This window comes from Gopherus evgoodei, chromosome 11 (assembly GCF_007399415.2).
Source record: "Gopherus evgoodei ecotype Sinaloan lineage chromosome 11, rGopEvg1_v1.p, whole genome shotgun sequence".
Lineage (NCBI taxonomy): Eukaryota > Metazoa > Chordata > Testudines > Testudinidae > Gopherus > Gopherus evgoodei.
In genome coordinates this window covers 68,911,502-68,939,312 of record NC_044332.1, presented here as the reverse complement: position 1 = coordinate 68,939,312, position 27,811 = coordinate 68,911,502, and the positions used below count along the sequence as shown (strand labels likewise).

At 43.8% G+C, this 27,811-nt stretch overlaps 1 protein-coding gene across 6 annotated transcripts in view; it reads left to right on the top strand.

The window, feature by feature from the left end:
• Positions 1-27,811, top strand: part of KALRN (kalirin RhoGEF kinase) — a 798,047-nt gene that overhangs the window by 348,788 nt on the left and 421,448 nt on the right. For all 6 annotated transcript variants that reach the window (XM_030580108.1, XM_030580107.1, XM_030580109.1 and 3 more), the window contains exon 6: positions 18,397-18,519. In XM_030580108.1, coding sequence (XP_030435968.1) covers positions 18,397-18,519 — 123 coding nt within the window. The remainder of the gene's footprint in view (positions 1-18,396; positions 18,520-27,811) is intronic.

The window sequence follows — 27,811 nt, the reverse complement described above, 5'->3', positions numbered from 1 at the left end:
TGCAATAATGAAATTATTGCTGCTTTACTCTGCATTACTTCTTGCCTGCTTGTGGCTTGATAACAGTTTTAGAAGAAGTGCTGTGTCATTAATACCATTTCTCTTATCACACATCTAGCTAATTTTCTAGTGGGTTGACAGTTGGGCCTGTTGTCTGAAATAACTTTAATGTGCTGTAGCCTAAATGTACCATGCTGTATGAATCATCTGCATAGACATATGTAATGGAAAAACTGTAGTAATGTAAGACTGAGATGATACAAATACAACCAAGGGACCAAATCATAAGCTGGTGTAAACTGGCTTCAGTGGAGTCACACTGTAACAGGATGGTCTGTTCCTTTAAGGGTCAAGAGGCTTATTTATTTAGCCCTGTCCTTTCACAACTGTGTTGGGTATAGGACTTAAAGGAGGAAGCCAACAGCTTGGGGGCTGGCTGTGACAGAGAGTAGTTGAGCTGAGTTGGGTTGGGAAGCTAAGCCACAAGAGTAGAGTTAACTCTCATGATAGGACTCTGGAACAATGGGCCAGGCTTCATGGAGGCAGTCCTGGGGCTTGTGTTTCACAAGATGAACCGGGAGTTGAAGAGGAGCTAGAGGCATTTCAGTAATGTTTTGTTTCTAGTTCTGAGTTTTAATGAGGGGATACAGACAGTTGCCCTGGGACCTGCTTCTCTGGAAAGAAGAGTGCAATTTCATTGCATTCTGTGGTGATTTGTAAGTACTTTGCTGACATCCCAAAGGGAGCCAGGTGAAGGGACTTTGAAGAGGCCAGCTGGGAGAAGCTATCTCAAGGCCCATCCAGTTACAGCTCGCCTTGGATACCCCAGAAGGGGGCTGAACTTTTAAGTGACCTGGCTGGAGGTCTGTGCCATGGATGACAGAGATGGAGGTGACCAAGGAGAAAGCCCAGCAACCCTGCACCAAGCCACAAAGGGGTGCAGATAAGTGATTTGCTATGGTGAACATGAGCAGGACCCTGTAATACACAACAACTTACACCAGCCCAAGAAATGTAAAAGTGAAAAGTCCAGTAGAAATCTTGACTTGTGCATACTGCACAGCTTGTATGCTTTATGAAATATATTTTAAGGCCTAAAAAAAATGAAGCTACACATTAGGTCCTGATTCAGCAAAGCACTTAAGCACATGCATAAGATCTCTTTACTTTAAAAGTTAAGCATTTGCTTGAGACTGTTTAATAAGGATCAACTTAGGTTATGTCTACACAGAAACTAAACACCTGCAACTGGCCTGTGCCACCCAACTTGGGCTTGGGGGACTTGGGCTGCAGGTCTGTTTCACAGATTGTGTAGACTTCCAGGCTCTGGCTGGTGCCAGAGCTCTGTGACCCTCCCACTTCACAGAGTCTTAGATCCCAGGCTTCAGCCTGAGCCTGGAAGTCTACACAGCAATAAAACAGCCCTGCAGCCCGGGCCCCGCGAGCCTGAGCCGGCAGGCACAGGCCAGCCACAGGTGTCTAGTTGCTGTGTAGACATACCCCTTTAGCACATGCATAAAGTCGAGTATGCACTTAAGTATTTTGCATAATCAGGGTCTTAATCTGTACAACAGTGATAGAAAAATCATTTAAATCTGGCTCCAGGGTCAGCGTTTTAGAGCATAATCTTGTAAATGCTTAGGTACATATATAACTTTACCCAAGTGAGTAGATCTTTAGAAGTCCAGGTGATAAAGTTCAGCCTGGGTATAAATCTTTGCAGGATCAGGCCCTTCAAGTTCAGTTAGAACTTCCATATCAACCACCAACAGTTTACTCAGTAAGTTTTTGTGGAAATGCTGGTGCATTCATATTAGATGCATTGCAGAGACTATGAGCCTTATTTAACTCCCATTAAATTCAGTGGGAATCTTTGCACTGACTTTAATGGGTGATGATCAAGACCTTATATTTGGAAGCTTTATAAACCTCAAGGAAGTGACTTTGACTGTTACTCCTTGTGGCAAATTGCCAGCACTATTTTGATGGGTCTCACACTTTCTCTTCTTTGGGGAGGGTTCAGGGCACCATTTCTTGCCCCTGCAGTGGAATGTTAACTGCCCCACTAGTGTCATAGAGGAGGGGAGTGGAGAGGGAGGGACCTGGGCCCACCCTCTACTCCAGGTCCCAGCCCAGAGCCCTGAGGATAGTAGTAAACTACTTGAACTGACACTTCCTTCCCCTGGGCTACTTCCCTCTCCTGCCCTTCAGCTTGTGGGGGGCTTCCTGCCCTCCCTCTATACAAGCCAGGTGCCCCTTTACCTAGCACTTCTCCAAACTGTCCTCTGCTCCAGCACCCACACTGTCTGATTGAAGCAGGGGGTTTTATCATGTGACTGGCTTCAGGTGCTCTAATTAATCTATAGCAAACTTTCTTCCCCTTACAGGGAACAAGGCTCCCTTCCAACCCTCTCCTGCTGCCCTCTGGCCATGCTGTATCACATTCCTATACAAATATTGTTATTTTGTGAAAAGGAAGTTTTAAATGTTTGCTTAGCTTCAAATGTCCTCCATATGGAACCTCTCATACTTTACTGTAGTTGAGCCAATTTAAAACTGGACAGGTGGCACTGGCAACCTGGCATGCATGCCTCATCTCCTGTAAGTGATGGATTGCTTTGCTTTAATTGGTAAGGAATTTCTGTGGGCCTCATACTGATTCCTCTAGACTCGTCATCCCTTCAGATGCATTGCCTGAATTTCTTTGCATTTTATTATGCACATAATTGGTTACCTGTCCTTCATTCAAATAAAGACCCAAAAGATTCTGTTAGAATAATAATATTTCTTAAGTGTGATAAGGAGACAGGGGAGACTAAATATTTGTGTGAAGTATTATGTACCATGTTGAGCAAAGCTCATTATGAAACCTTACCTCATATTTTGGTTGGGTCTTTTCCAATCACTCTTGAGTTTGTTTTTAGTATTTGAAACATATCTCTGGTTGTAATGTTGTCAGATCAAATCAGCTAAGGAGTATCAGGCATGGTCAATACTTGGATGGGAGATTGCCAGGGAAAACTAAGGTGATGGGAGAAGTATAGTTGTTGATTCAATAGGTGGTTCTTTTCTATCGGAGTCCAGAAATCCAAGATATATATATAAATTAGATATTCTTTCAGGGTAATTGTTTTTCTTCGTTATCACATGGTAATATTTGCAAGGATTCTATTCTGCCCCTTCTTACCAGTCTATTTCTTATGGCTTGGGCTGAGGATTCCTGAAAAGAAGGAATTGTTTAGAGGCGCCTTTTGGGAGGTGGAGATTTTTTTAATTTTTTTGTGGTCTCTGTAATTGCTAATTAATTATTTCTTTAGCAAACATGTTCCCTTTTTTTGCAGCAGGAGTACTATGACTCATATTTGCATGCCATGGGGAGGGTTCATTGGCTTGATGTTCAGACTAAAATAATAATTAGAGATTGGACTGAGCTGTGGAATTCAGATGTGGATCTGAACCCGAACATCAGCAGAATTTGAAGGTGTTTTTGTAACGTATTGGCTAATGTCTGTGATGATGACATTGTAACAACACACCACTGATCATCAATGGAGCTAGAAGTAGAGACCTTCAGCACCACAGTACAGGCCACTACCACTAGAGATAAAGCTGGTAGTAGTTGCTGGTAGCAGTAGTATTAGCTGGTGGCAGTAGCAGACTTAGTCTCACTGTGTTGACCAGGCACTTAGAGGGGACACATCACAGGCAATTAGCCAGCGTATTACATTTGGATCATTTTTTGCTATATAGATAGGAGACAACAGAAAAGGTTGGATCCCACCTTCCCCAGAATTTGAGGGTATTGAGAACCAGGGTTTGTGCTCAAGCACATCTCTCATGTTCATGAGTGTTATAAGGAAAATAAAGGGAGAGTTGTTACAATCATACTTAGATGTTATGATAATGAGCACTATAGAAAACCATAGGTTTGATGACACCATTCGAAGAAGAATATATGTTTCTATGGATGCTCCACTTCAGATGTGCCCCATGTGCCTTCAATCAGAGATTTTCATTAACAGTGTCAGTTTGGACTGCACATGGGCCCTGCACATCTTCATGCCCCACACTGAGGCTATTTAGATCTTTGTGGGCAAATCACCCTCACTCCCTTCTCAGTGATCTCAGGCTGAGATAGAGCTTTAGAGTGTCTGCCTTGAGCATGCCTTGACTACAAGCTTTTTTTCTTCTGCTAATGAGTTTAGGTTTTAGATAGTTTGCTAGTTTGTTAGGTTAGTAGTTGAGAGGATTTATTTTGTTCTTCTCCCTTCTTTCTGGGGAGGCTTGCTTTTCTAGGAAGGGCATGCCCGTTTCAAAGGGTTTCAGACGCTGCATCTCTGGCTAGGAGGCCATCCTGGTTAGCAACAGCCACTCCGAGTGCGCTTGCATCCTTGGAAAGTCACATGTCCCTCAGAAGTGTAACTTGTATCTGGCCCTTAAATCCAGGGTGAGGAGGAACTGGGGGATTAAGTTGAGTCTACCAATGATGGAACATTCATTTTGCCCTGCTCCAGAGCCAGCTTAGGTGAACCCCCCTGTACGCCAATCTTCAGGCAGATCTAGTGCTCCTTTTGAACTCAGCTCAACTCTCCCTGAGAAAGGGGTAGACTCCAGAGACCTCCTTGAAGGGCCCCAGGAGTTCACACTCCCCTCATAAGGAGACTGTTTCTAAAAGACCTTAATCTCCCATAGGATGACTCAGAAGCTTTGACCTCTCAGCTTGATACTATAAAGGGAAAGGACTGCTCTGGTACCTGTGAGGCTGGAAAGTCCCAGAGCACTTCCAAGATCTGTCACTGCTCCAAGTGAACCTGGGTGGAGTCCAGACGTGACAAAAAGGACAAGGATAAACATTCTTCCAGATTAGTTCCATTGGACACAGCTTTGCTGCTGTCACATACTCTCATGGGTTCCTGGGTACTGTGCAAGTCAAAGTGTCCAATTCCATCAGTGCCGACCTTGGAGCGTGCTAAATCTTTGGTACCGTCTACCTGTAGAGACGGACACACCATCATTTCAGTACTGTCTCCCCATGCAGTACCACAAGAATTTTGGTACTCAAAGGATTTATTGGTGACAGATGAACCAGAGTCTCCATTCCTCAGGGGGTACTGCATGCCTCTCAATAGTGAGGCCTATTCAGTTACTGGACTCCCAACTTCTCTGGTACCCTTTTCTGCTGAATGATGTCAAGGATGATGAAGACCTCCCTTCTGTCTGTATTTTCTCAGTGCAAGGCTCTCCTACCCATCCATATAGAAAACCACTCTTTGATACCCTCGGGGGGGCTGGGGTTTCTGGAAAGACATCATGGGTGCTGGGAGAAGCCTTGGATGCCACCCCCTCTCTTGTAGGCCCCTCACAATGGACATACTGGGACTTCTGGGCAGCCTACTGATGACAATTTCCCAAGGCATCTAGTCTTGCCCACCAGGACAAGAGACAGAGTCCACTCCACCCCAGCCCATTCCTCATCCAGAGAACACGTTCAAAGAGCAGGAAGCTAGGGCAAATAAGCTATCCCTCAAACCATTATCTCCTCTTCGACTCCAGAAGAGTTATGCCTCCACCATCATCTATGCCCAGTGATTTCCAGTAGTTTCAGGACCTCATAAAACTGGTGACAGATGCTCTATAGATTCCACTCAAAGAGATCAAGGAATCACAACACTAGTCGCTGAACATTCTGCAGTCAGCAACACTGACCAGAGCTGCACTACTTATCAATGAGGCATTTTTGGATCCAGCAAAGAGAGTTTGACAGAACCCACCAACCTGCAAATGGGTGGATCAAAAATATTATGTCCCCACCAAGAACTCTGAATTTTTATTATCCCACTCGCCTCCTAATTCTCTGGTGGTGGATACAGTGAATGAGAGAGGAAAACACCATACCAAATCGACCCCATATGACAAAGAACAGAAGCGCCTGAATGTTTTAGGACAGAAGTCCTACTCATCTGTGATCCTACAATTTCAGATCATGAATTACAAGGCAATCATGGCAAAATATAATTACACAAACTACCCAAAATATACTGCTTTTATTGAATGCCTTCCATTGAGGCAAAAAGAGCAATTTCAGGCCATAACTGCTGAGGGATAGTTACTGTCCAGGACATCACTTAAGTGCCTCTAAATGTGGTAGATGCCTTGTCAGTTCCATCTCTATGGTGGTAGTTATGCACAGGGCATCCTGGCTCCAACTTTCTGGCTTTCACAGAGGTACACAGCACTGGAGAGGACCTCCCCATGGATGGTCTGCAAGTTGTTTTCAGAGAACACATGAACACTTTGAAAGTTTCCAAGGCCACTTTTACAATTTCTGAGAATTTACACTCCTATGAACAAAAGAGAATTTAGTAGGTCACAAACCTCCTAGAGATCTGGCCCAATACACTTCTCTGGGTTCCAAAGAACCACTCAGGAAGAAACAGATTCCAGAAGAGACAATCACCTCATGCTTGTGGCCTGACTACTCAGCCAGCCTCAGAACACCAGTTTTGATGGGTTGGTCAAGGGTTTAAATCCTCCTCATTTCTTAGTTCACCAGCTAAAACAATTTGCCCACCTGCCCACATTTGAAGATTGACTTCCCCATTTTCAGCATACAAGGAAACCGATTTCTCCAAGAATAATTTGTTGGTAGTATCGGTTTACATATATACTTTATCTCTCTTCCTCCTTTCCACCCCACTTCTCCATCCCTCTTTGAGGAACTGTTCTCACAAGCTCTCACTGAGACAAGAAATAAACTCCCCTCTTCATTTAGGAGTGATTGATCCTGTCCATGCTCAAAACAAAGGAAAAGGTTTCTATTCAAGATACTTTCTCATCCAAAACAAAAGCAGATATTGGAGAGTGATTTTTAGATTTAAGGCTACTAATGCATGTGCACCTGAAGTGGAGAACCACAGTTACTGCATGGGGTTTAAACCTCTTCTTATCATTTGGAATGATGCTGTAAATCCTGTTGATCTGAATTATGGTTGGACCGCATACAAAATTATTTAGGGTACTTGTGTCTTCTCCATTCTTAAACAAGCAGTCATTATGCTTGCTGAAATGGCAGGTTTTATAGTTAGAGCTGGTCAAAAGTCAGAATTTTCCGAGGAAAGGAAATACTGATGTTCTAAAAAAAAATTGTGCTCCATTTCAGGGTGCAAAGCAGAATTTCAAAATGTCTTGCAGAAGGGAAAAGCACAAAAAATGTTTCAAAATAATGGAAACATTTTGCTTCAAAAATGTCTTTTGTTCTTATATTCTAAATGAAATTGACCCTGGGAGCCCAAGCTCTGAAGCTCCTGGCTCAGCCATGGTTCCCACAGCTTCTAGGCTCCTGGCTCCCCATGAGCCCTAGCACACTGATGGAGATCCGGGAGCCTAAAAGTCCTGAGAGTCATGGCTGAGCAAGGAACATCAGAGCTTGGGAGCCACAGTATGTGACAGGGAGTTCTCATGGTTCTGAGGCTCCCTGCAGGCTCTAGTTGGGACTTAGCTCCTGGCTCAGCAGCTGGAAGCAGTCCACCTAGTGGGGCTTTCCAGAGCTGCAGACCATGGAAGCCCTGGGGACCCCAGCCCCAGGGCAGTCCATATGGTGAGTCTGCTTGGAAGTTTGTGCTCCCTAGCAGCCTGCTAGTCGAGCTGGCAGGAAACCTTGTCAGAACCCTGCCAATAGTTTATCAGAATTTCATCAAAACCAATATGTTTCCACAAACCATTTGTTTTGTTGAATAATTCCCAATGAGTTGTAGTAACGGGGTCAGCTAGTAGGATTTTAAGCAAGGAGGCAGTGCCCTCCTCCCTCTCAGTAAGCCTGAGAACTATCATTCATTTATGATCAGCTTGAGACCTGTCTTTTGGTCTGCTGCTTAACTTGGATCTCCCACTCAACAGTGGACTTTGCTGACAAAATACCACTGGTTCTGGAGCCTGCTTAGAATGTTTTGTACATCTTGAACTGAGCCAATCGGAGCAAATTATTGCCAGGGTATGGATGGGGCAGTGGATATGTCCTAACTCACAAATGGAAATAAACTTAGGCTCAGTCTGGGTATGTGCAGGATATTTAAGCACTGAAGAATGGTGCTGAACTTAGGGTAAATGCTTTAACAAAGCTTTGTGAGAATGCTCTTTGCACTATATTGACTCTTTTGATTCTTTCACAATGAAGAACTAATTCCTTCCATTAAATGCAATTTTTGTAGCACTTATCAGTGTTTAATGTGTGCTTTCATTTTTCATTCATGTAGCACAAGAGACACAGACTTCATTGATAATCACCTTGGAAGTTATCTGCAAGTTACTTGTGTTCTAAAAAAATAAGAATATGATCAGTAACTTAGAAATTCTAAATGCTTAATTCGTTTCCAGATCATTTGGAGCTGTGTGGAGAAGTGTCAATGTAGGAGACATTGAGAATTGTTGGTTCATGTGTTTTAACCCATCTAATGTCCAATCCTAGAGTTATTTCATTAAATTTAGTGTGAGTTCCGTGGCTGTAAGACTGATTAGCATACTAAGTCATAGACAGTCAGTCACTCCAATTAAAAAAATAAGCTGGAATGCTAACCTTTGCAGTAATTAAAGAACCATTAATATAATGGCAATCACTGGACTAGTTTAGGCTGATATTTTTCACAAATGGGTTGGTTCATTGATTCAGTGCTAAGTAGCACCATTTTAATGATAGGAAAACTATCATAGGTCTGACTCCTAAAATCTGTCCTAGTTTAAAATAATCTGCGGTAGAGAAATTAACCAAACCAAATGATATTTAACATGTCTACAGGATTCACGAGACAGCCCTTCAATGTGAACTCCTCTGCAGGTTCTGTGAAATAGTAATCACTGTCTCATTGCCTTGCTGACATCTTTAGTGATGCATCTCTTTGAAGCAAACCAAGGAACATGCTCATTTCATCTAAATTAGTAATACAGGAAACACCAGTGTTTTTCAAGTGGGAAAGAAATTGGACTTGAAATCTTCTCAGGAAATCTTACACCAAAAACCAGAGCCAGGACAGCCAATGCTGTCACACCGGCAGGTTCACCTCCCTTCTCCAATGTTGCCAACTCTCATGATTTTTGTTATGAGTCTTGCAACATTTAGTATTTTTCCTTAACATGACTCCAGGAGTTGGGGCTTTATTACATGATAAGCTCATATTTCATTTTTTTTAAATAGTACATTTCTAACCCTTATGGTTGTAGAGAAAACTGTGAAACATGAACCTTAAGGGCTCAGTACCAGTAGGCAAATGAAAATAATTCACAATTTGTTATTTTAAAAATCTCATGTGAGCCAATCTTGTGATTTTGAGGGGGGGCCCTCATGAATTTTGAAAATTTGCCACCCTACCACCACATTGCTGGGGTTTCACCAATGCTTCTATGATGTTTACTACTCATACTCCAGTGCCACATGATGAAGAATGTGAAAGTATGAACCACTCAATGCTGGCAGAGTTCTATGGTGATAACAATGTGAGCCCTCTTCTTCCTCACCAGGAAATCCAGATGTTTCCACCTTTATCACAGCCCTGGCTCAGACGGAATGTGATTCCCCAGTTTTCCTGAGTAATAGGCTAGTATCCTAAGGCTCTGATACAACAAAACACCCCTATTCATCAAAGCACATATGTAATGGTTCATTGCTTTGCTGAATCTGGGCCTCTCTTGCCACTTGTCTTACATATACTCCAGCTCCACGGAACTCAACATCTTGTTAGGGACCAGGATGGAGGTGGTGTTGTCTAGTGAGTGGAGCAGGCATCCAGGTCAGGGAACAGAATTGAGAATCAGCACCATAGACAACTGCTGATTACCAGAGTCAGGAGATGAGCGAATATGAAGCTGAGGGTCAGATACCAAATGCTAGAGTTCAGAGTCAAGCCAGAGTTGGAGTCAGAAGTCAAAGCTGAGGGTCAGAGTCAGGATTAGTCTCTGGTGGTCAGAGTTGAGGTGTTGGTGCAGGAACTAGCAGAGGGACAAGGAGCAGGCAGGAACACAGTGGGAACTAGGACCGTAGGCAGGGGTAAGTGAGGAGCCTGAAGCAGGAATCAGAAACATGATTGAGTACAGCATGCCAGAAGCAGACACAAGCAGGATCCAGCGCAGCAGCAGGTAATCACCTAATTGCTCAACTTCCTTTGCCACCTTCTGGCTTAAATAGCATGGCTAGACTAATCAGTGGAGCCCGGCGATCCTCCAGTCAAGGGTCCCGTGGATGGTGCCTTGGCTGTGGCTATAGTTCTGCTAGCTCTGTAGCCAGCCTGATTTCAGCAGACATGGCCAGGATATGATAGGTGTGTGGAAACTCATAGGCCTAGATTTGAGAGCCAGGATATCACACACCTTTTCGTTCCCTGAGCTTGCCATGTTATGGGAGTTTATAGTAGGTGGAGGGAGAAGTTCACACACTGAATCTTGGACCTTATCAGCTGGATATTATAGGGATAACAGAAACATGGTTGAATAGTAGTCATGACTGGAGTACAGATATTGAAGGCTATGTGCTGTTTAGAAAAGACAGAAATAAAGACAGAGGTGGTGGCGTAGCATTGTATATCAATGATGAGGTAGACTGTAAAGAAATAAGAAGTGATGGAATGGATAAGACAGAGTCTGTCTGGGTAAAAATCACATTGGGAAAGAAAGCTACTAGAGCCTCCTCTGAGATAGTGCTTGGGGTGTGCTACAGACTACCGGGATCTGATTTGGATATGGACAGAGACCTCTTTCATGTTTTTAATGAAGGAAACACTAATGGGAATTGTGTGATCATGGGAGATTTTAACTTCCCAGATATAGACTGGAGTACAAATGCTAGTAATAATAATAGGGCTCAGATCTTTCTGGATGTGATAGCTGATGGATTCCTTCACCAAGTAGTTGAAGAACCAACAAGAGGGGATGCCATTTTAGATTTGGTTTTGGTGAGTAGTGAGGACTTCATAGAAGAAATGGTTGTAGGGGACAACCTTGGTTTGAGTGATCATGGACTAATTCAGTTCAAACTAGATGGAAGGATAAACAAAAATAGATCTGTGACTAGGTTTTTTTATTTCAAAAGGGCTAACTTAAAAAATTAAGGAAATTAGCTAGAGAAGTGGATGGACTGAAGAACTTGTGGCTCTAAAGGCAGAGGAGGCCTGGAATTACTTCAAGTCAAAGTTGCAGAAACTATCGGAAGCCTGCATCCCAATGGTAATTGGGACAAAATACAACATGGTATTACAAAAGGTAGATCATGCCAAACCAACCTGATCTCCTTCTTTGAGAAGGTAACAGATTTTTTTAGACAAAGGAAACACAGTGGATCTAATTTACCTCGATTTCAGTAAGGCATTTGATACCGTTCCCCATGGGGAATTATTAGTTAAATTGGAAAAAGATGGGGATCAATATGAAAATTGAAAAGTGGATAAGGAACTGGTTAAAGGGGAGACTACAACGGGTCGTACTAAAAGGTGAACTGTCAGGCTTGAAGGCGGTTACTAGTGGAGTTCCTCAGGGATGGGTTCTGGGACCAATCATATTTAATCTTTTTATTACTGACCTTGGCACAAAAAGTGGGAATGTGCTAATAAAGTCTGCGGATGACGCAAAGCTAGGAGGTATTGCTAACACAGAGAAGGACTAGGATAGCATACTGGAAGATCTGGATGACCTTGTAAACTGGAGTAATAGTAATAGGATTAAATTTAATAGTGACAAGTGCAAGGTCATGCATTTAGGGATTAATAACAAGAATTTTGGTTATAAATTGGGGACATATCAGTTGAAAGTAACAGAAGAGGAGAAGGACTTTGGGAGTATTGGTTGATCACAGGATGACTATGAGCCGCCAATGTGATATGGCCATTAAAAAAGCTAATGTGGTTTTGGGATGCATCAGGTGAGGCATTTCCAGTAAAGATAAGGAGGTGTTAGTACTGTTATACAAGGCACTGGTGAGACCTCATCTGGAACATTGTGTGCAGTTCTGATCTCCCATGTTTAAGAAGGATGAATTCAAACTGGAATAGGTACAGAAAAGGGGTACTAGGATGATCCGAGGAATGGAAAACTTGTCTTCTGAAAGGAGACTGAAAGAGCTTGGCTTGTTTAGCCTAACCAAAAGAAGGCTAAGGGGAGACATGATTGCTCTTTATAAATATATCAGAGGGATAAATATCAGGGAGGGAGAGGAATTATTTAAGCTTAGTACCAATGTGGACACAAGAACAAATGGATATAAACTGGACACTAGGAAGTTTAGACTTGAAATTAGACAAAAGTTTCTAACCATTAGTGGAGTGAAGTTCTGGAACAGCCTTCCAAGGGGAGCAGTGGGGGCAAAAGACATATCTGGATTCAAGACTAAGCTTGATAAGTTTATAGGGGGATAGTATGATGGGATAGCCTAATTTTGGCAATTAATTGATCTTTGATTATTAGCAGGTAAAAATGCCCAGTGGTCTGTGATGGGATGTTAGATAAGGTGGGATCTGAGTTACTACAGAGAATTCTTTCCTGGTTGCTGGCTGGTGAGTCTTGCACACATGCTCAGATTTTAATTGATCGCCATATTTGGGGTCAGGAAGGAATTTTCCTCCAGGGAAGATTGGTAGAGGCCCTGGAGGTTTTTCGTCTTCCTCTCCAGCATGGGGCATGGATCACTTTCTGGAGGATTCTCTGCACCTTGAGGTCTTTAAATCACAATTTGAGGACTTCAGTAACTCAGACATAGGTTAGGGTTTTGTTACAGGAGTGGATGGGTGAGATTCTGTGTCCTGCATTGTGCAGGAGGTCAGACTAGATGATCATAATGGTCCCTTCTGACCTAGAGTCTGAGTCTATGAGATAATTTGCCAGAGACCCAGCTTAGTTTGAACTGACCCTGCAAGTAATTTGGAGTAACATAAATATAGTGAAAATCTGAAACATAGTTGAGAATGCCTTCCTAATTCTGTGGCTGTCCATGAATATGAATGAAGAACAATTTTTGGAAGGCAGTGCAGAAAATGATTGTGTGTAGCTCAAAACTCCTGAGGTACTTTTTCAATTACTATTGTTTGTTATGATTTATTAAATGAGGCAAAAGGATACATTTTTTATTCATTTATTCATTTTTATTTTTTCTCCTAATCAATTATTCTATCTCAAAGTTCATAAATATGGCTTAACTTAACCCAGATCCTTGCTCTATAATATAATTGTGGCTAAGATGAAGAAAGCGCTCTTTCACCCCGAGAAATAATCAGTTACTTCTTGTTTTGTTTTATTAATCATTTAAATTCAAGTTGAATCCATTTAGGATTGCTGTGCATAAAATACTAGATTTACTATTTATTTTCAATGGCTTTCAGCCAGGTTTTTTTTTCCTTAAATGGTTCTAGGTTGGTTAAAAACATGTTCACATTTAACATGTATCTGCTTGAGATAAATCTGGTTTGGTTTCTAAACAGAGAGATAAAACTCTGTTGTTTGGACATGAACTTTACTCTTGAAATATATATATTGTTTTATGGTAATACTTTTCTTGAGTCCACAACTGCATTAAATTCTTTTTTACTCAAATCGTATTAACTCTTAATGAGGCACTAAGATAGATTTAGATTGAATTACATTAGGTTGTTTAATCACTGAAGGTGGTTAGAAAACAGTGGCTACATCCCATAATGAACCAGGTCAATTTCACAGTCTGAAATAATGAGAGAGGGGCCAGATTCTGTTACAGTGGTGTAAATCTGGCATGATCGTACTGAGGTCAACAATGTTATTCTGGATTTACACTGCTGTGACGGAGATATGAATCTCTCCCTAAATAACTTCCATCAGGAAATGTAAAATACAAGGTAAGGTACAAAATCTCTTCCTGCAAATAAATTAATCTAAAATAACACATTAAGGGGACAGATTGGTTTAAATGGGCTGATAACTTTAATCTGTAAGGGATTCATCTTTGGATCAGGGGTCAGTGTAACAGCTCTGAATCTGGTGTTACTGGAGCTTTTATAAGGTTCCAAGTATCAGAGGGGTAGCCGTGTTAGTCTGGATCTGTAAAAGCAGCAAAAAGTCCTGTGGCACCTTATAGACTAACAGACATATTGGAGCATGAGCTTTCGTGGGTGAATACCCACTTCATCGGATAAGGTTTATTCTTCTTTCTGATGTAAGGGGTTGTGACGGGGTCTGCTTACCCCGCACTAGGCCAGACAGGGTTAAGCCCATGTTATTGACAGTGGAAGTCCCACCTCCCTGGCAAGACTGGGCATGCTCCAAGTGCTCTAGTAGTATAAAGGGAGAGAACCCAGCTCATTCTGGGCTAGAGGCTGCAGGGGAAGGACCTGCCAGGGAAGCTCCGGTGGAGGGCCAGCCACAGGCCCTGATTGTACTGGGAATCAAAGCCGTCCATGGCCTGCCTGCACCCCGGCGACCGGAGGAACCCCTGGAGACAACTGGCCCTGCCGAACACAGAGGACCCAACATCTCATGGGAAACCCCAACACAGACACTGGTAGGAAGTGACCGAGGGAGGGTGACGAAGTGGCACCTCCCCACTGGGGAAACTCAGCGTGTTTTGGTAGGACCCCCCCACTGAGTCAGTGGCAAGCCGCTACACCACTGTTAGGGCCCTGAGTCGGGGCCTGGTGGAGTCGGGTAGGTCCGGACCCCCCTACCGGGGCTGCCACACCCCATAAGGGGCTCCCCAGTGCTACAGACTGTGGCCGCTAGGCCATGCTGCCCTGCGCCAAAGGGCTGCTTTATAGACTCCGGCCGTTAGGCCCTGCCGCCCTGCATCAAAGGGTGGCTCTATAGACTCTGGCCACTAGACCACGCTGCCCTGCACTGAAGGGCTGCTTTATAGACTGTGACCGATGGGCCACGCTGCCCTGACCCTAGGGGCGTGGACCATCACATGTGGTGGAGAATGTATGCATCGCCCAGGACCTGCTGAAATGTCCAGTAGAGGGAATCTAGGCGACAGGAGCCCCTTCGCCATCCAAGATGGATATAGAAATTTCTAAAGTGGATGCTGGAGAATCAGCAAGAGCAGGCAGCCCAACAGTGACAACAGGCTCACCTGATGCAGCAGATGGCCAGCCAGCGGCAGTTGCAGATGACCCAGCACCAGGAACAGCAGCAGTAGCAGCAGCAGCTCCTTCGAGAGTTGGCTGCCCAGCAACAATTGCAACAGGAACACCTAGTCAAACAGGTGGCAACTGTACTGTGCCCGCTGGGAGCCCCAGCCCCCGCACCCATGGGAGTAGGATCTGGAGAGGCTTCAGTAGGGCTACCAGTTTGCCTCACTAAGATGGGACCAGGTGACGACCCCAAGGCATTTCTGGTCACATTCGAGTGGGTTGCCACTGCTGCTCAGTGGCCCCCAGAGCACTGGGCCACCATGCTAGCCCCTTATTTGACGGGACAGGCGCAGACTGCCTACCGCAACCTTGAGCCTTGGAGTACCCCTGGGTGAAAGCGGCCATTTTAGACCAGACCAGCATTAGCCCAGAGATGTACCACTAGCGCCTCCGTAAAGAACAATACCTCTTTGGGACTCGACCTCAGGCCATGGCCCAATGAATACAGGATCTCTGGAGATGGTTGAACCCAGAAGGCTTGACTGGGCCCCAGGTGGGAGAGATGGTGTCTCTTGAACAGTTCACCCAGATCCTCCTGGCAGGAGGAAAAGAATGGGTGCAACGCGACCGACTGCCGACCTTGTCAGCAGACGTGAGCCTGAGGGAGGACTACTTGGCAGCCGAGGGAGCTGAGGCACCTCTGCAGGGATCAGGAAATCTGAGCCAGAGGGACCGGCCAGGCAAGGGAAGCCCTCGGGGAGTGGAGGCTTGGGAACCTCCGCCCAACACCTGCTCCACACCCACGAAGCCTCCCAGCCCTGAATCCCGGCACAGGGCCACTCAGACTCTGATTTGAAGGGATTGGCTCCCACAAGGAGGGCGACCCCGCCAAGGGAGAGCCCTAGACCTTCAGAAGGCTAGAATCGCTGCTGGGAGCGTGGACAAGAGGGACATTTTCAGTGGGAATGCCTATTCATGGATTGCAACTATGGGCAAATCTGGGTTGCTAGCCAAAGAGCCTGGAAAAGGGGGCCGGGAAAGTTAGTGGTCCCTGCGCAGGTTGAAGGGACCTTCATGAATGCCCTTGTGGATTCAGGATGCAGCTGTCCGTGGAAAGCGCACAGGCAGAGCATCAAAGGGCCAGCTCAATAGACTCTGGCCGCTAGGCCACGGTGCCCTGTACCGAAGGGCTGTTTTATAGACTGTGACCGATGGGCCATGCTGCCCTGACCCTAAGGGCGTGGACCGTCACAGGGGTATTAAATGTTACTTGTGTAAATCCTCTACACAGTGAGACTAGAACAGATCCTAATGTTGAAATGAGCACTTAGAGCAAAATCCAGCTTCACGGGAGAGGAGTTTGAGGTGTATGTACAGAATCTATTTTCAACCTAAATGTCTGTAACTCTTCATGCCAATATATGTGCACAGGCAGAGGAGATCTGACCTTGGAAACAATAATAATGTATAATACATGGATGCTAGAATCTTTCTGTTCTTAAGGTGTCACCGGTCAAACTTTTTGTTGTTCCATTGATTTGATGCTGGTATTTATCTGAGGTCACATCAGTAGCATAACAAAGATTTGTAGCAATCGCTTGAGCATATGGTTGGTGTAGCTAAGCTGTTCATTTGCCTCCCTCCCACTCATAACAATGTAAAATCTCATGCCTCTTCAACACTACCAAATGACTGTACTGAGACTGTACTCCTGTAAAGCAGATCATAAGGTATTATTCATTTATTATTTGTATTTGGTACAGCCTAGGAACCTGGATCAGGGCCCCATTGTGCTAGGCATTCTACAGACATTTAAACAAACAAGACAGTCCTTGACCTAAAGAACTCTCACTCCACATGCCAAAAAGGACATAAAAGGTGGACAAAAGACACAAACTATGTGAGAGTGGGTTGGGAGGATAATGTAACAATAAAACAGGGTTTAGTGGGAAAAAAGTCTGAGTTCGTCTTTTGCCTAACCAGTGCCAGACAAAATTGAAGACTTCTAATTTGTTTATAATTTAATTTATTTTACAGGGAAACAAAAAGCAACCATGGTTCTATTTTACAGTCAGTAAAATTAAAGTCAAAACCATTTGGTTTGGTAGGACTTGTTTGGCATGGGAGGAAGTGTTATCTTCATGGCCCTAGCTCACAACTTGGAGCTGTAATCTAGCACAGAATGTCCTCTGGGGTCTTAATTTTTATTGAACTATAGATCCCAGACATGGCTGCTGGGTTCTAGTCCCAGCTTTTCCACTAATATGCTTAGACCTTAACAAAATCACTTAACCTTTACATACTCAATTCCTCTATCTGTGAAGATTGAGGTGATATATACTGTGCAATGGTACAGTGTGAGTATGTGTGTATTAAGGCTCGGGACGTTGGGTTGGGACACTTAGATTCTGTTCTGGCTCTTCCACAAAAAGACTGTGTTATATTGGACAAGTCAATTAACTTCTCTATTCCTCAGTGTACTCATCTGAATAATGGGTATTATAATCCTTACCTACCTAATAGCTAACTTGTGATATTTAATTCATAAATGAGCTCCTTGGATGTCAGGTGTTATAAAATAATAGATGGAGATTAATAAAACTGATGCACAGAATTTTGTTAAGAGTTAGATCCAACATACCAAACTACTTAAACATCTGTTTTCCTTTGAAATGGGGCTAAGAGCAGTAAGAAGCTGACATGAGTAAGGACCATAGAATTAAATAAAATGTGTATGTGTGTTTCACTGTCAGCTAATGTTTGGAAGCAAGACTGCTCTTTGTTTTTGGGGAGAGCAAGTACTAATAAAAATCAGTCTAAAACATCAGTTTGGTTTTTAGCTGAAAGATTTGGGGAGCTTATCCATATACTACAAAGAAAGGGGGGGAAAAAAGAGAACCAAATCATTATTGTGTAAAGATTAGTGGTCCATTCCTTGGTTCTGGTAACATTATGAACCACAAGAGCTATCAGTCAATGGAATAACTTCTAATTTAGGCCCTGTCACTGTAGTCTTTCTACTTATGAAACTCCTAACAAAGTATAGGAAAGGACTATGGGATCAGCTTGCAGAGAGACAGGCTTGCCATGTGTGTTTCCTAACCTGTCATTCTGTTCATAGAGAAGGTGGTAATAACTTAACTTAAATATTGTCCTTGTTTGAGTACACTCTATTCAAATAGGGATGGTTTTTGTGGTGGTACTAAATCATTTTTTTGTTATTAGTGTAAATCTGTGTCAGAAACGTTCATATTTGTATTTTGCACTTGATCTTACTCTTTTCTCCCCTGACTCACTTTTTTTGTCCTGTGTGAACTTTCTATAGATGTTTGACTGGATCAGCCACAACAAAGAATTGTTCCTGCAGAGTCATACAGAGATTGGAGTGAGCTACCAACATGCACTCGATTTGCAAACACAGCATAATCACTTTGCAATGAATTCCATGGTAAGTTCAGAGACACACTGTAAATATGAATTCTGTGTGTGTGTATGTGTGTGGGAGGGGAAGGGACAGGAGTGAACTTCCACTTAAAAGAGAACTGTAGACCCATGAGATGTGAAGAACTAAAGGTCAGGCTGGATGTGTGGCAGCAGCACTTTGTTCTGGGAAGTTACTTTGTCCGCCCTGATGCTGATATATGATTATTTCTTTGATTTAAAACCAGGCCAGTCCTGTGGAGCTGTTTACATTTTGGAAAACAAATACAGTATATTTAAGGGTTTGGCGTTTTCTTGACATGCAATTAATGAGACTCAGTAGAACTCTAGCTTAGTGCTTTAATAATTTACATTTCTCTTCCCCCACATGGCTGCTCCTCAAAAATCCAAACAGGAGACTCTAATCAAACTGTCAGTTGTGTCCAGAATCAGATTTTGTTTTTTTTCGTAGCTGATTTCAACTTTGGATGCAACTCATCATTACCTGAGGTGAAAAAATTAATCATCATCCATTTGGAAGTGCCTTGCTTTCTTACTTGGTCTTCCCTGGTATACAGCATTTGTGTCTGCAAGCTGCAATGCTTTCAGTGCAGAAATTGGGGCAGAATGTATTGACATTTTGATCATTGTGCTCATTTAGAACCTTGAATGCACACACCCTATCAAATTGGCATAGGATAGGAATAGTCCTGTCCTCTCTCTCTGAATATTAACTGTCAGCTACAGAAAAAATGCCCTGAGTCAACCAACCACTTCATGTTGTGTTTCTGTTAGCTCTCTGTAAAGTGATGCAGGGTCAAGTGAGGTTGGCACTGGAATGAGAGACCTCCAAGCAATTTGTAGTTGTTTCAGCTTGTGGCATAAGTCACTAGTAAGCCATGGCCCTGCATGCTGCCAGAGGGCTCTGTGCTGCTGGAGCTGCTGCCTTTCTGATGAAATGTAAAACAGAGATCCTGACCACTTGTGGTCATTAAAGATCACATGGCACTTTTCATAAGATTAGGATTGAAACCCTAGTGTCTTGGTCAAATTCCAACTCAGGTGATTATATTCCATTGACCTAAATTTCCCCTGCCTTTTTCACGGGCTAGTTATTTTTTTCACTAAACCATCATGCTGTGTGCTCATTAGAACATTGAAGTTCAGTGGTGGATAAGAGGTGCTATGTGTGTTTATGTATTTATTGTGATTTTAATTCAGAAGTATGTCAAAACACAGACTCTCGGAGTCCTGGCTGTTGCTAAATGTATAATAACAAACTATCACCCAGCAGAATACTGTAAAAAATAAAAATTAACCTACCTTCCCTTTGCTGCCCTGGGACCCAGCCCTCAAGAGGAGTTTCCACAGCATAGAAGGGTCTCTGATGAAAAGTTAATACTGCTTCATGCATGATAATAACAACTCTCAAGTTACCCTCTCTTTACTGTAACAAAATTAAAACATAATTAAAGGGGGAAAATACTATGTATAATACTCCAAAATCCTTATATTATATTCTGCATTTTCCTTATCTATCAGCCTCATCTGAGCTAAACAAACAGGATCTTGGCTGATGGAGGAGAGTGTGTTTTCATTTGTGTGTGTGTACAATGTTTTCAGTGTATACAGTAAATAACTATAATGCACCCTAATTCATTTTGGGGGTTTTCTTTTTCACTTATAAATGATTTTCCAGTTGCTTTTCTTTTTAACCTTTTTTTAAATGCTTTAAGCATGTTGACATTCAAATAGATAAACTATGACAGTCGAAGTTAGGTGTAGGACAATCATCAAAGTGTCAGGTGGTAATAAAAACATAATGGGAAAATAAAGAGAGACTGTAATCAAATCAGAAAGAACCTGTAGAAGGATTCCAGGAGATGGCACATAACTCAGTGCTGCCCATACTTTACCCAGCTGAAGGCCTCATTGGCACTTGCCAGAAGCCTTAAAGCTTTACCCATAGTGTATCAGGTGAAGATGCTCTATGCCAACAGGAAAGTGATCTCCTGTCAGCATAATTACTCCACTTCTGTGAGAGGTGGAAGCTATGTTGGTGGGAGAGTGTCTCCTGCCAACATAGCGCCGGTGTGAACAGTGCTTAGGTCGCTGTAACTTGTCTTTTTCACCCCCCTGAGTTAGTTAGATCGACTTAAGTGATAGTGTAGACCTATAGTGTGAATAGCACTTCAGTTGCAGGTGATACTGTTTGATTTCTGGTGGAGACTTCCTGAAAATAACAGTTGAATTTATACATGGATTTTTGTACTTATGCATATTATCTAATATTTATATTGCACTAATGCCCAGAGGCTGCAGTTAGGATCAGGGCTGTGTTGTAGTAAGTGCCATGTAAACATATAGGAAGACGTGGTCCCTGCCTTGTAGAGTTTACAATCTAAGACTTCATTCTGACAACACTTGTGTATGTGAATTACTTTTTACACATCAGTTGTCCCTCTGAGCTCACATGCATACAATTACTAGTGTGTCTACATGATTGCAGGATAATACATGATGCATGGGGGAGAGGAAAGCAGTCACAATGGACACATTTTATACACACATTCATTTGCTTTTTTACTTTACTAGTGGAGTTCCTCAAGGATCGGTTCTGGGACCAATCTTATTTAACCTTTTTATTACCGACCTTGGCACAAAAAGTGGGAATGTGCTAATAAAGTTCGCGGATGACACGAAGCTGGGGGGTATTGCTAACACGGAGAAGGACCGGGATATCATACAGGAAGATCTGGACGACCTTGTAAACTGGAGTAATAGTAATAGGATGAAATTTAATAGTGAAAAGTGCAAGGTCATGCACTTAGGGATTAATAATAAGAACTTTAGATATAGATTGGGGACACATCAGTTGGAAGCAACAGAGGAGGAGAAGGACCTTGGGGTATTGGTAGATCACAGGATGACTATGAGCCGCCAATGTGATATGGCCGTTAAAAAAGCTAATGCGGTTTTAGGATGCATTAGGCGAGATATATCCAGCAAAGATAAGGAGGTGTTAGTACCGTTATATAAGGCGCTGGTGAGACCCCACCTGGAATACTGTGTGCAGTTCTGGTCTCCCATGTTTAAGAAGGATGAATTCAAACTGGAACAGGTTCAGAGATGGGCTACTAGGATGATCCGAGGAATGGAAAACCTGTCTCATGAAAGGAGACTCAAAGAGCTTGGCTTGTTTAGTCTAGCCAAAAGAAGGCTGAGGGGGGATATGCTTGCTCTTTATAAATATATCAGAGGGATTAATATTAGGGAGGGAAAGGAATTATTTAAGCTTAGTACCAATGTAGACACAAGAACGAATGGGTATAAACTGGACACTAGGAAGTTTAGATTTGAAATTAGACGAAGGTTACTAACCATTAGAGGAGTGAAGTTCTGGAACAGCCTTCCAAGGGGAGTAGTGGGGGCAAAAGACATATCTGGCTTTAAGATTAAGCTTGATACGTTTATGGAAGGGATGGTATGATGGGAGAGCCTAATTTTGGCTATTGATCTTTGATTATCGCCAGATAAGTATGCCCAGTGGTTGGTGATGGGATGTTGGATGGGATGGGATCTGAGTTACTGCAGAGAATTCTTTTCTGAGTGCTGGCTGGTGAGTCTTGCCCACATGCTCAGGGTTTAGCTGATCGCCATATTTGGGGTTGGGAAGGAATTTTCCTCCAGGGCACATTGGCAGAGGCCCTGGAGGTTTTTCGCCTTCCCCTGCAGCGTGGGGCATGGGTCACTTGCTGGTGGATTCTCTGCAGCTTGAGGTCTTCAGACCACAATTTGAAGACTTCAGTAACTCAGGCATAGGTTAGGGGCTTGTTATAGAAGTGGATGGGTAGGGTTCTGTGGCCTGCTTTGTGCAGGGGGTCGGACTAGATGATCACATTGGTACCTTCTGACCCTAGAATCTATGAATCTATGTTTCTCAGCCCTCTTCATACCATAATACCATGTTGCAACAGGAAAAAGTTTCAGAAACCCAGTCTCAACTATTTATCACAAAAGGGAGAGTGATTGCGACCACCCCCAACCTCCAAACTTGTTTGCCATCCCCTTGATTGAGAAACCACATTTTTTTTTCTTTTCTTTTGATCTTTACAGACACAGGGAGCAATACAACGTTGCCAGGCATTCCTGTCCATGACATCCATTAAACCTAGCTTGATTATGTCCCTGCATATGATGTCCTACGAGTCCATGGTCAGACTCTGTGTTGGACTGACCTTGGTTGCGTTTGCATTATTTTCTTTAGCATCCTATCAACTGTTTACCATTTGCAATGTTCCCACCATTGTAAGCTTCAGAACCAACACTAAATATAAACTTAAATACCTGACTATCCCTCAACCTGCCTCCCACTAATTACAGTACTCCCAGCCCCAATCATGAGTCAGCCCCCCACAAAAATCCTGAGGTTGGCTTAAAAATCGTGAAATAGTACTAAAGTAATAAAGTACTAAAGTAATAATTAATAATAATATATGTGGGGTTGTTTTGCTTTACCTCCTAGTTTCTGAGCCTTTAGTATACACATGGGTCATGTTTTCAAGCTTTTCTCCACAATTATGAGGGCTAGAAACTTTATTATATTTTTAAATGAAAGCTGAGATTTTCCTATAATCTGACTATTTGGCCTGAGGTCCACATCTCAGAATAGAAATTGTATGGTGGGCCATGAATTGTATGGTTGGCTCGCAAAATTGGGGTTGGCGTGCGGGAGGGGGTGAGGGCTCTGGCTGAGAGTGTAGGCTGTGGGTGGGGCCAGAAATGAAGAGTTCAGGGTGCAGGAAGAGGCTCCAGGCTGAGGTGTGGGGTGCAGGGTGGGGGTATGGGCTCTGTGGTGGGGCTGGGAATTTTGGGGTATAGGAGGGTGCTCTTGGCTGGGATCAAGGGGTTCGGAGGGCAGAATTGGGATCAGGGCTGGGGCGGGGAGTTAGGGCATGGGGGGGTGGCTAAGGGGTGCAGTCTCTGGGCGGCGCTTACCTCAAATGGCTCCTGGAAGCTGTGGCCATGTCCACCCTGCGGCTCCTATGCAGATCTGCAGCCAGGTGGCTCTGCCCACTGCCCCATCCGCAGGCGCCGTCCATGCAACTCCTGTTGGCTGCAGTTCCCGGACAATGCGAGCTGCAGGTGCGGCACTTAGGGCGAGGCAGCGTGCAGAGCGGAGCCTCCTGGCTGCCCCTGCACGTAGGAGCCAGAGTGGGGCCATGCCACTGCTTCTGGGAGCCGCATGGAGCCTACTCCCCGGCTGGAGTTCCCCGGCTGGAACTCGAGGGCTGGATTAAAACATCTGGTGGGCCAGATCCATCCTGTGGGCTGTAGTTTGCTGACCCCTGTTCTACCAAGTGGGACTTTAAGAAGAACACCCACTATTGTGAGATTGGTGATAAAATCATGAGAGTTGACAGCACTATAATTGGTGGAGCTCTTATAGATAACACACTAAAATGGGCTTTGAGGAAGGTTGTGGAGGAGAAAATAGTCTGAGGGATGCTCTAAATTTTGCAGGAAGAATCCAGTTGATTTCAAGGGAAGTTGAATTGGGTCCTGGATCTTGAAGCACATATTTTTGTAAAGTTCCTAGCACACTTTAGGCCCAAGTTAATAATAGTTATAATAATCTTCTAAATTCAGCTGAAAAATATATTTGAAGAGTCTGTCTCAGGCCAAACCTTTTCACACACACTCTTCCTTATACATTCTTATATACTTGACATGGGCCAACTTCCTTTTATAGAAAAAATATTTGTAACACTGTTTATTCTTACTATGCTACTCCTTCAACAGAAGAACTATAGTGTGTGAGGGGGATTAGAGGGGAAGAGCCATAAATTTCAGGTACTAAACTGCAGTTCAGTATTTTTCTTAAAAAAATAACTGTAAATGTAGATTTTTTTCCCCCAGTGAATCATGCCACGTTTGTTTCTGTTTCCTCAGTTCTGAAATATGAATTATGTTAGTCTTTGTTACAGTAGTACAATATTTATACCAATGTAATAACATGGTTCACTAAAACAAACCATCGAGCTCTGGTTTATATTTAGTAATCCCATTGACTTAGTTGATTTGCTAGCCTAAGCCACAACATCCTAGTTAAATGGGCACAAGTCTGATTGATTGTAATTTTGCACTTGGATTACCTGATATGCATGCTGTTTCCTCTGATTGAAGTTATTCATATCTACTCCACCAAGATTGTTTTATGCCTATATTCATTACCTCATGAAATGGTGAGTCATCGCTTTCTGATAAACACATGCTAACAGTGCTGTGTTCAGTGGTGGAATCGTCAGCCCTTCCGTTGCCAAGGAGTTAATTATCTGAAACTAAACTGAGATGCATGTTGTCCTTAGAGAGTCACAATACATTTGAAATGCATTACAATTATCTGGTAAAGGCTAATGGCATCTTTTGGAAATTCCTGCCATTTATCATTTACATGAACTATATAGCCTTCTGTGTTAGGCTGAGATAAATGCCATTCTGCATCAAGCCACTGGCTTTGTTACAGAGGCTACAATAGGAATCAAGATATTAAAGGTGTCCTATGAGAAACATTCTTCGCTTACTCCATCTCCCTCACTCCCATTGCTCCCTCTCCACCACCCTCGCTCACACGCCCATTTTCACTGGGCTGAGGCAGGGCTCTGGCTGGAGGTGCGGGCTCTGGGGTAGGGCCAGAGATGAGGTTTGGGGTGCTGGAGGGGACACCTGGTTGGGGCTGAGGGATTCGGAGTATGGTCAAGGGCTTCAAACTGGGGCAGGAGGTTGGGGTGTGGGAGGGGGGTATGTGCTCTAGGGTGGGGCTGCCAAATGAGGATTTGTGGTGCAGGAAGGAGCTCCGGGCTGGGGCTGAGGGTTCAGAGTGTGGGAGGGGGCTCCAGCTGGGGGTGCAGGTTCTAGGGTGGGGCTGGGGGTGCAGGGAGGGGCTCCAGGCTGGGGCTGAGGAATCTGGAGTGTGGGAGGGGATGTGGGCTCCAGGAGGCATTTACCTCAGGCAGCTCCTGGAAACTTGTCTCTCTGGCTCCTAGGCGGAGGTGTGGCCAGGCACCTCTGCGGGCTGTCCCTGCCTGCAGATGCTGCCTCTCCAGCTCCCATTGGCCGCGGTTTCCAGCCAATAGAAGCTACAGAGACGGAGTTCTGGGCAGGGGCAGCTGCAGATCCCGTGGCCGCCCATACACTGAGGAGCTTGAGGGACATGCCGGCAGCTTCCTGGGGGCTGTGTGGAGTTGGCTTGGCAGGCCTCCCTGCCCAAGCCTTTAACGGCCTGGTCAGCAGTGCGGACCAGAGCTGCCAGAGTCCTTTGTTGACTGGGCATTCTGGCTGACAACCAGATGCCTGGCAACCATACAATCTCCTCAAGTGAGAATACTTTATTGCAGGCTCATCATAGCTTGTGTTGCGGGTTACAGATATGATCATTTATGTAGTTAAGACATGATCTATTGCTGGCATTGAAAATCAGGGCCAAAGCCTTGTAAGGTAACAGAAACAGAAGTAGCAGAAACTGGGAGCTGGGGATATGCTCACAGTGGTCTTTGGCATTGAGGAGATGTGTGGTAGTATTCTGTACCTGAGGTTGCACGTTTCTGGCTGCTGGCAAAATATGACCCTAAGTTCTCAAGGAGAACTCTTGCATGTCATTCTGCAGATGATGACCTCATCGGGTCAGTTCCTCCACAATATGGAGAAGTTTTTGTCAGTGGAGTGAGCTGTTAAAAGAAGAGAAACTCCCTGATTTGATGGAAAAATCTGTAGACAATTAATTTCTTTAATTCTTGTGATTGCTTCTGGAGAGTCTGCAACTATACATAAAATGTAAGGTTTCTAGTGATGCAGGAAATAATTTAACCAAAGCTTGGTTATAGCCTAGTGTCTCTACAAGAGAATATTAACTGTAGCATTTTTGCCCTCACTTCTAGACAATAATATATTCAAGGGCCTTCTGCAATTCCATATGAGGAGACCTCTGCTGGCTGAGTGGAATGAGTTCCTGAAGTATTTTTTAAAATGAGTGCCTCCATGAGCCTGTTTATAGCAGTGAATTTGTGAGCTCAAAGGAAACGTAGAGTCTCAGACATTACATTCTCCATTCTGTTTACTTCCTGCTAAGATCAAAAGGTTCCTATAAGAATAATATTGAACATTTCAATTTACTCTTCTTTGAACATGAACAAAACCAAAGGGATAATTTTGTAATATTTTGACTATTGGGTTTTGGTAGTGGAGATCTGTGTCTCTCTTATTTAAAACTTTATAGATAGGAGAAATGAAGATTAAAGAAAATGGTTCCAGTGTTTTCCCACTAGCAAGAGTAATTTGGTTGTTGCAGAACTTAGGTTTTGGTTTTGAAAAACTAGTTCAGGAGTGGTTTGTATCCCTGTCCCATTTTACCTCAAACACGGAGAAAAGTTTCCAACTTCACTCCAAATACAGAATATTCTCTCCTCCCCCCACCCCAGTCAAAGTCCCTGGCTGAGCAGTATTCAGTGTTGCACTAGTGCGAATAGCATCTGACATGATGAAGAATGGTCCAGTGCTTAGGGTGCTAGCCTGGGACTCAGAAGACCTGTGCTTAATTTCCTGCTCTGCCACAGACTTTCTGTGTTGCCTTGCGCAAGGCATTTACTTTCTGTGCTTCTGGCCATATAAATATCATAGATAGATTGTGTCCTGTTGTGCTAGAAATGGGAGCTTTATAAGGACAAACATATACAAATGTGATATTCAGCACTTGATTCCGCTCTGGAAGTGGTTGATATATAGGATGTTAACAACATGACATAGCTATATATAGAAATGCCACTGAAGTCCTTTTTAAAAGTGATTTAAAAATCTTAGTTTCAATTTCTCTCTTTCTCTCTCCCTCTCTCTGCCCTGTGGGCTTATGGAGCCCTCCTGAGTAATTTTTATAGAGTACCCTGGAGCTCTGCCAACCTGGTGCTCACCGTGTAGAGCAGTGTTTCCCAAACATGGGACGCCGCTTGTGTAGGGAAAGCCTCTGGCAGGCCAGACCGGTTTGTTTACCTGCCCCGTCCACAGATGCAGCTGATCGCGGCTCCCACTGGCCGCGGTTCACTGCTCCAGGCCAATGGGAGCTGCTGGAAGCAGCGTGGGCTGAAGGACGTACTGGCCACCACTTCCAGCAGCCTCCATTGGCCTGGAGCAGCGAACTGCAGCCAGTGGGAGCCACGATCAGCCAAACCTGCTTTCACGGCAGGTAAACCAACTGGCCTGGCCTGCCAGGGGCTTTCCCTAAACAAGCAGTGTCCCAAGTTTGGGAAACACTGATGTAGAGAATGACA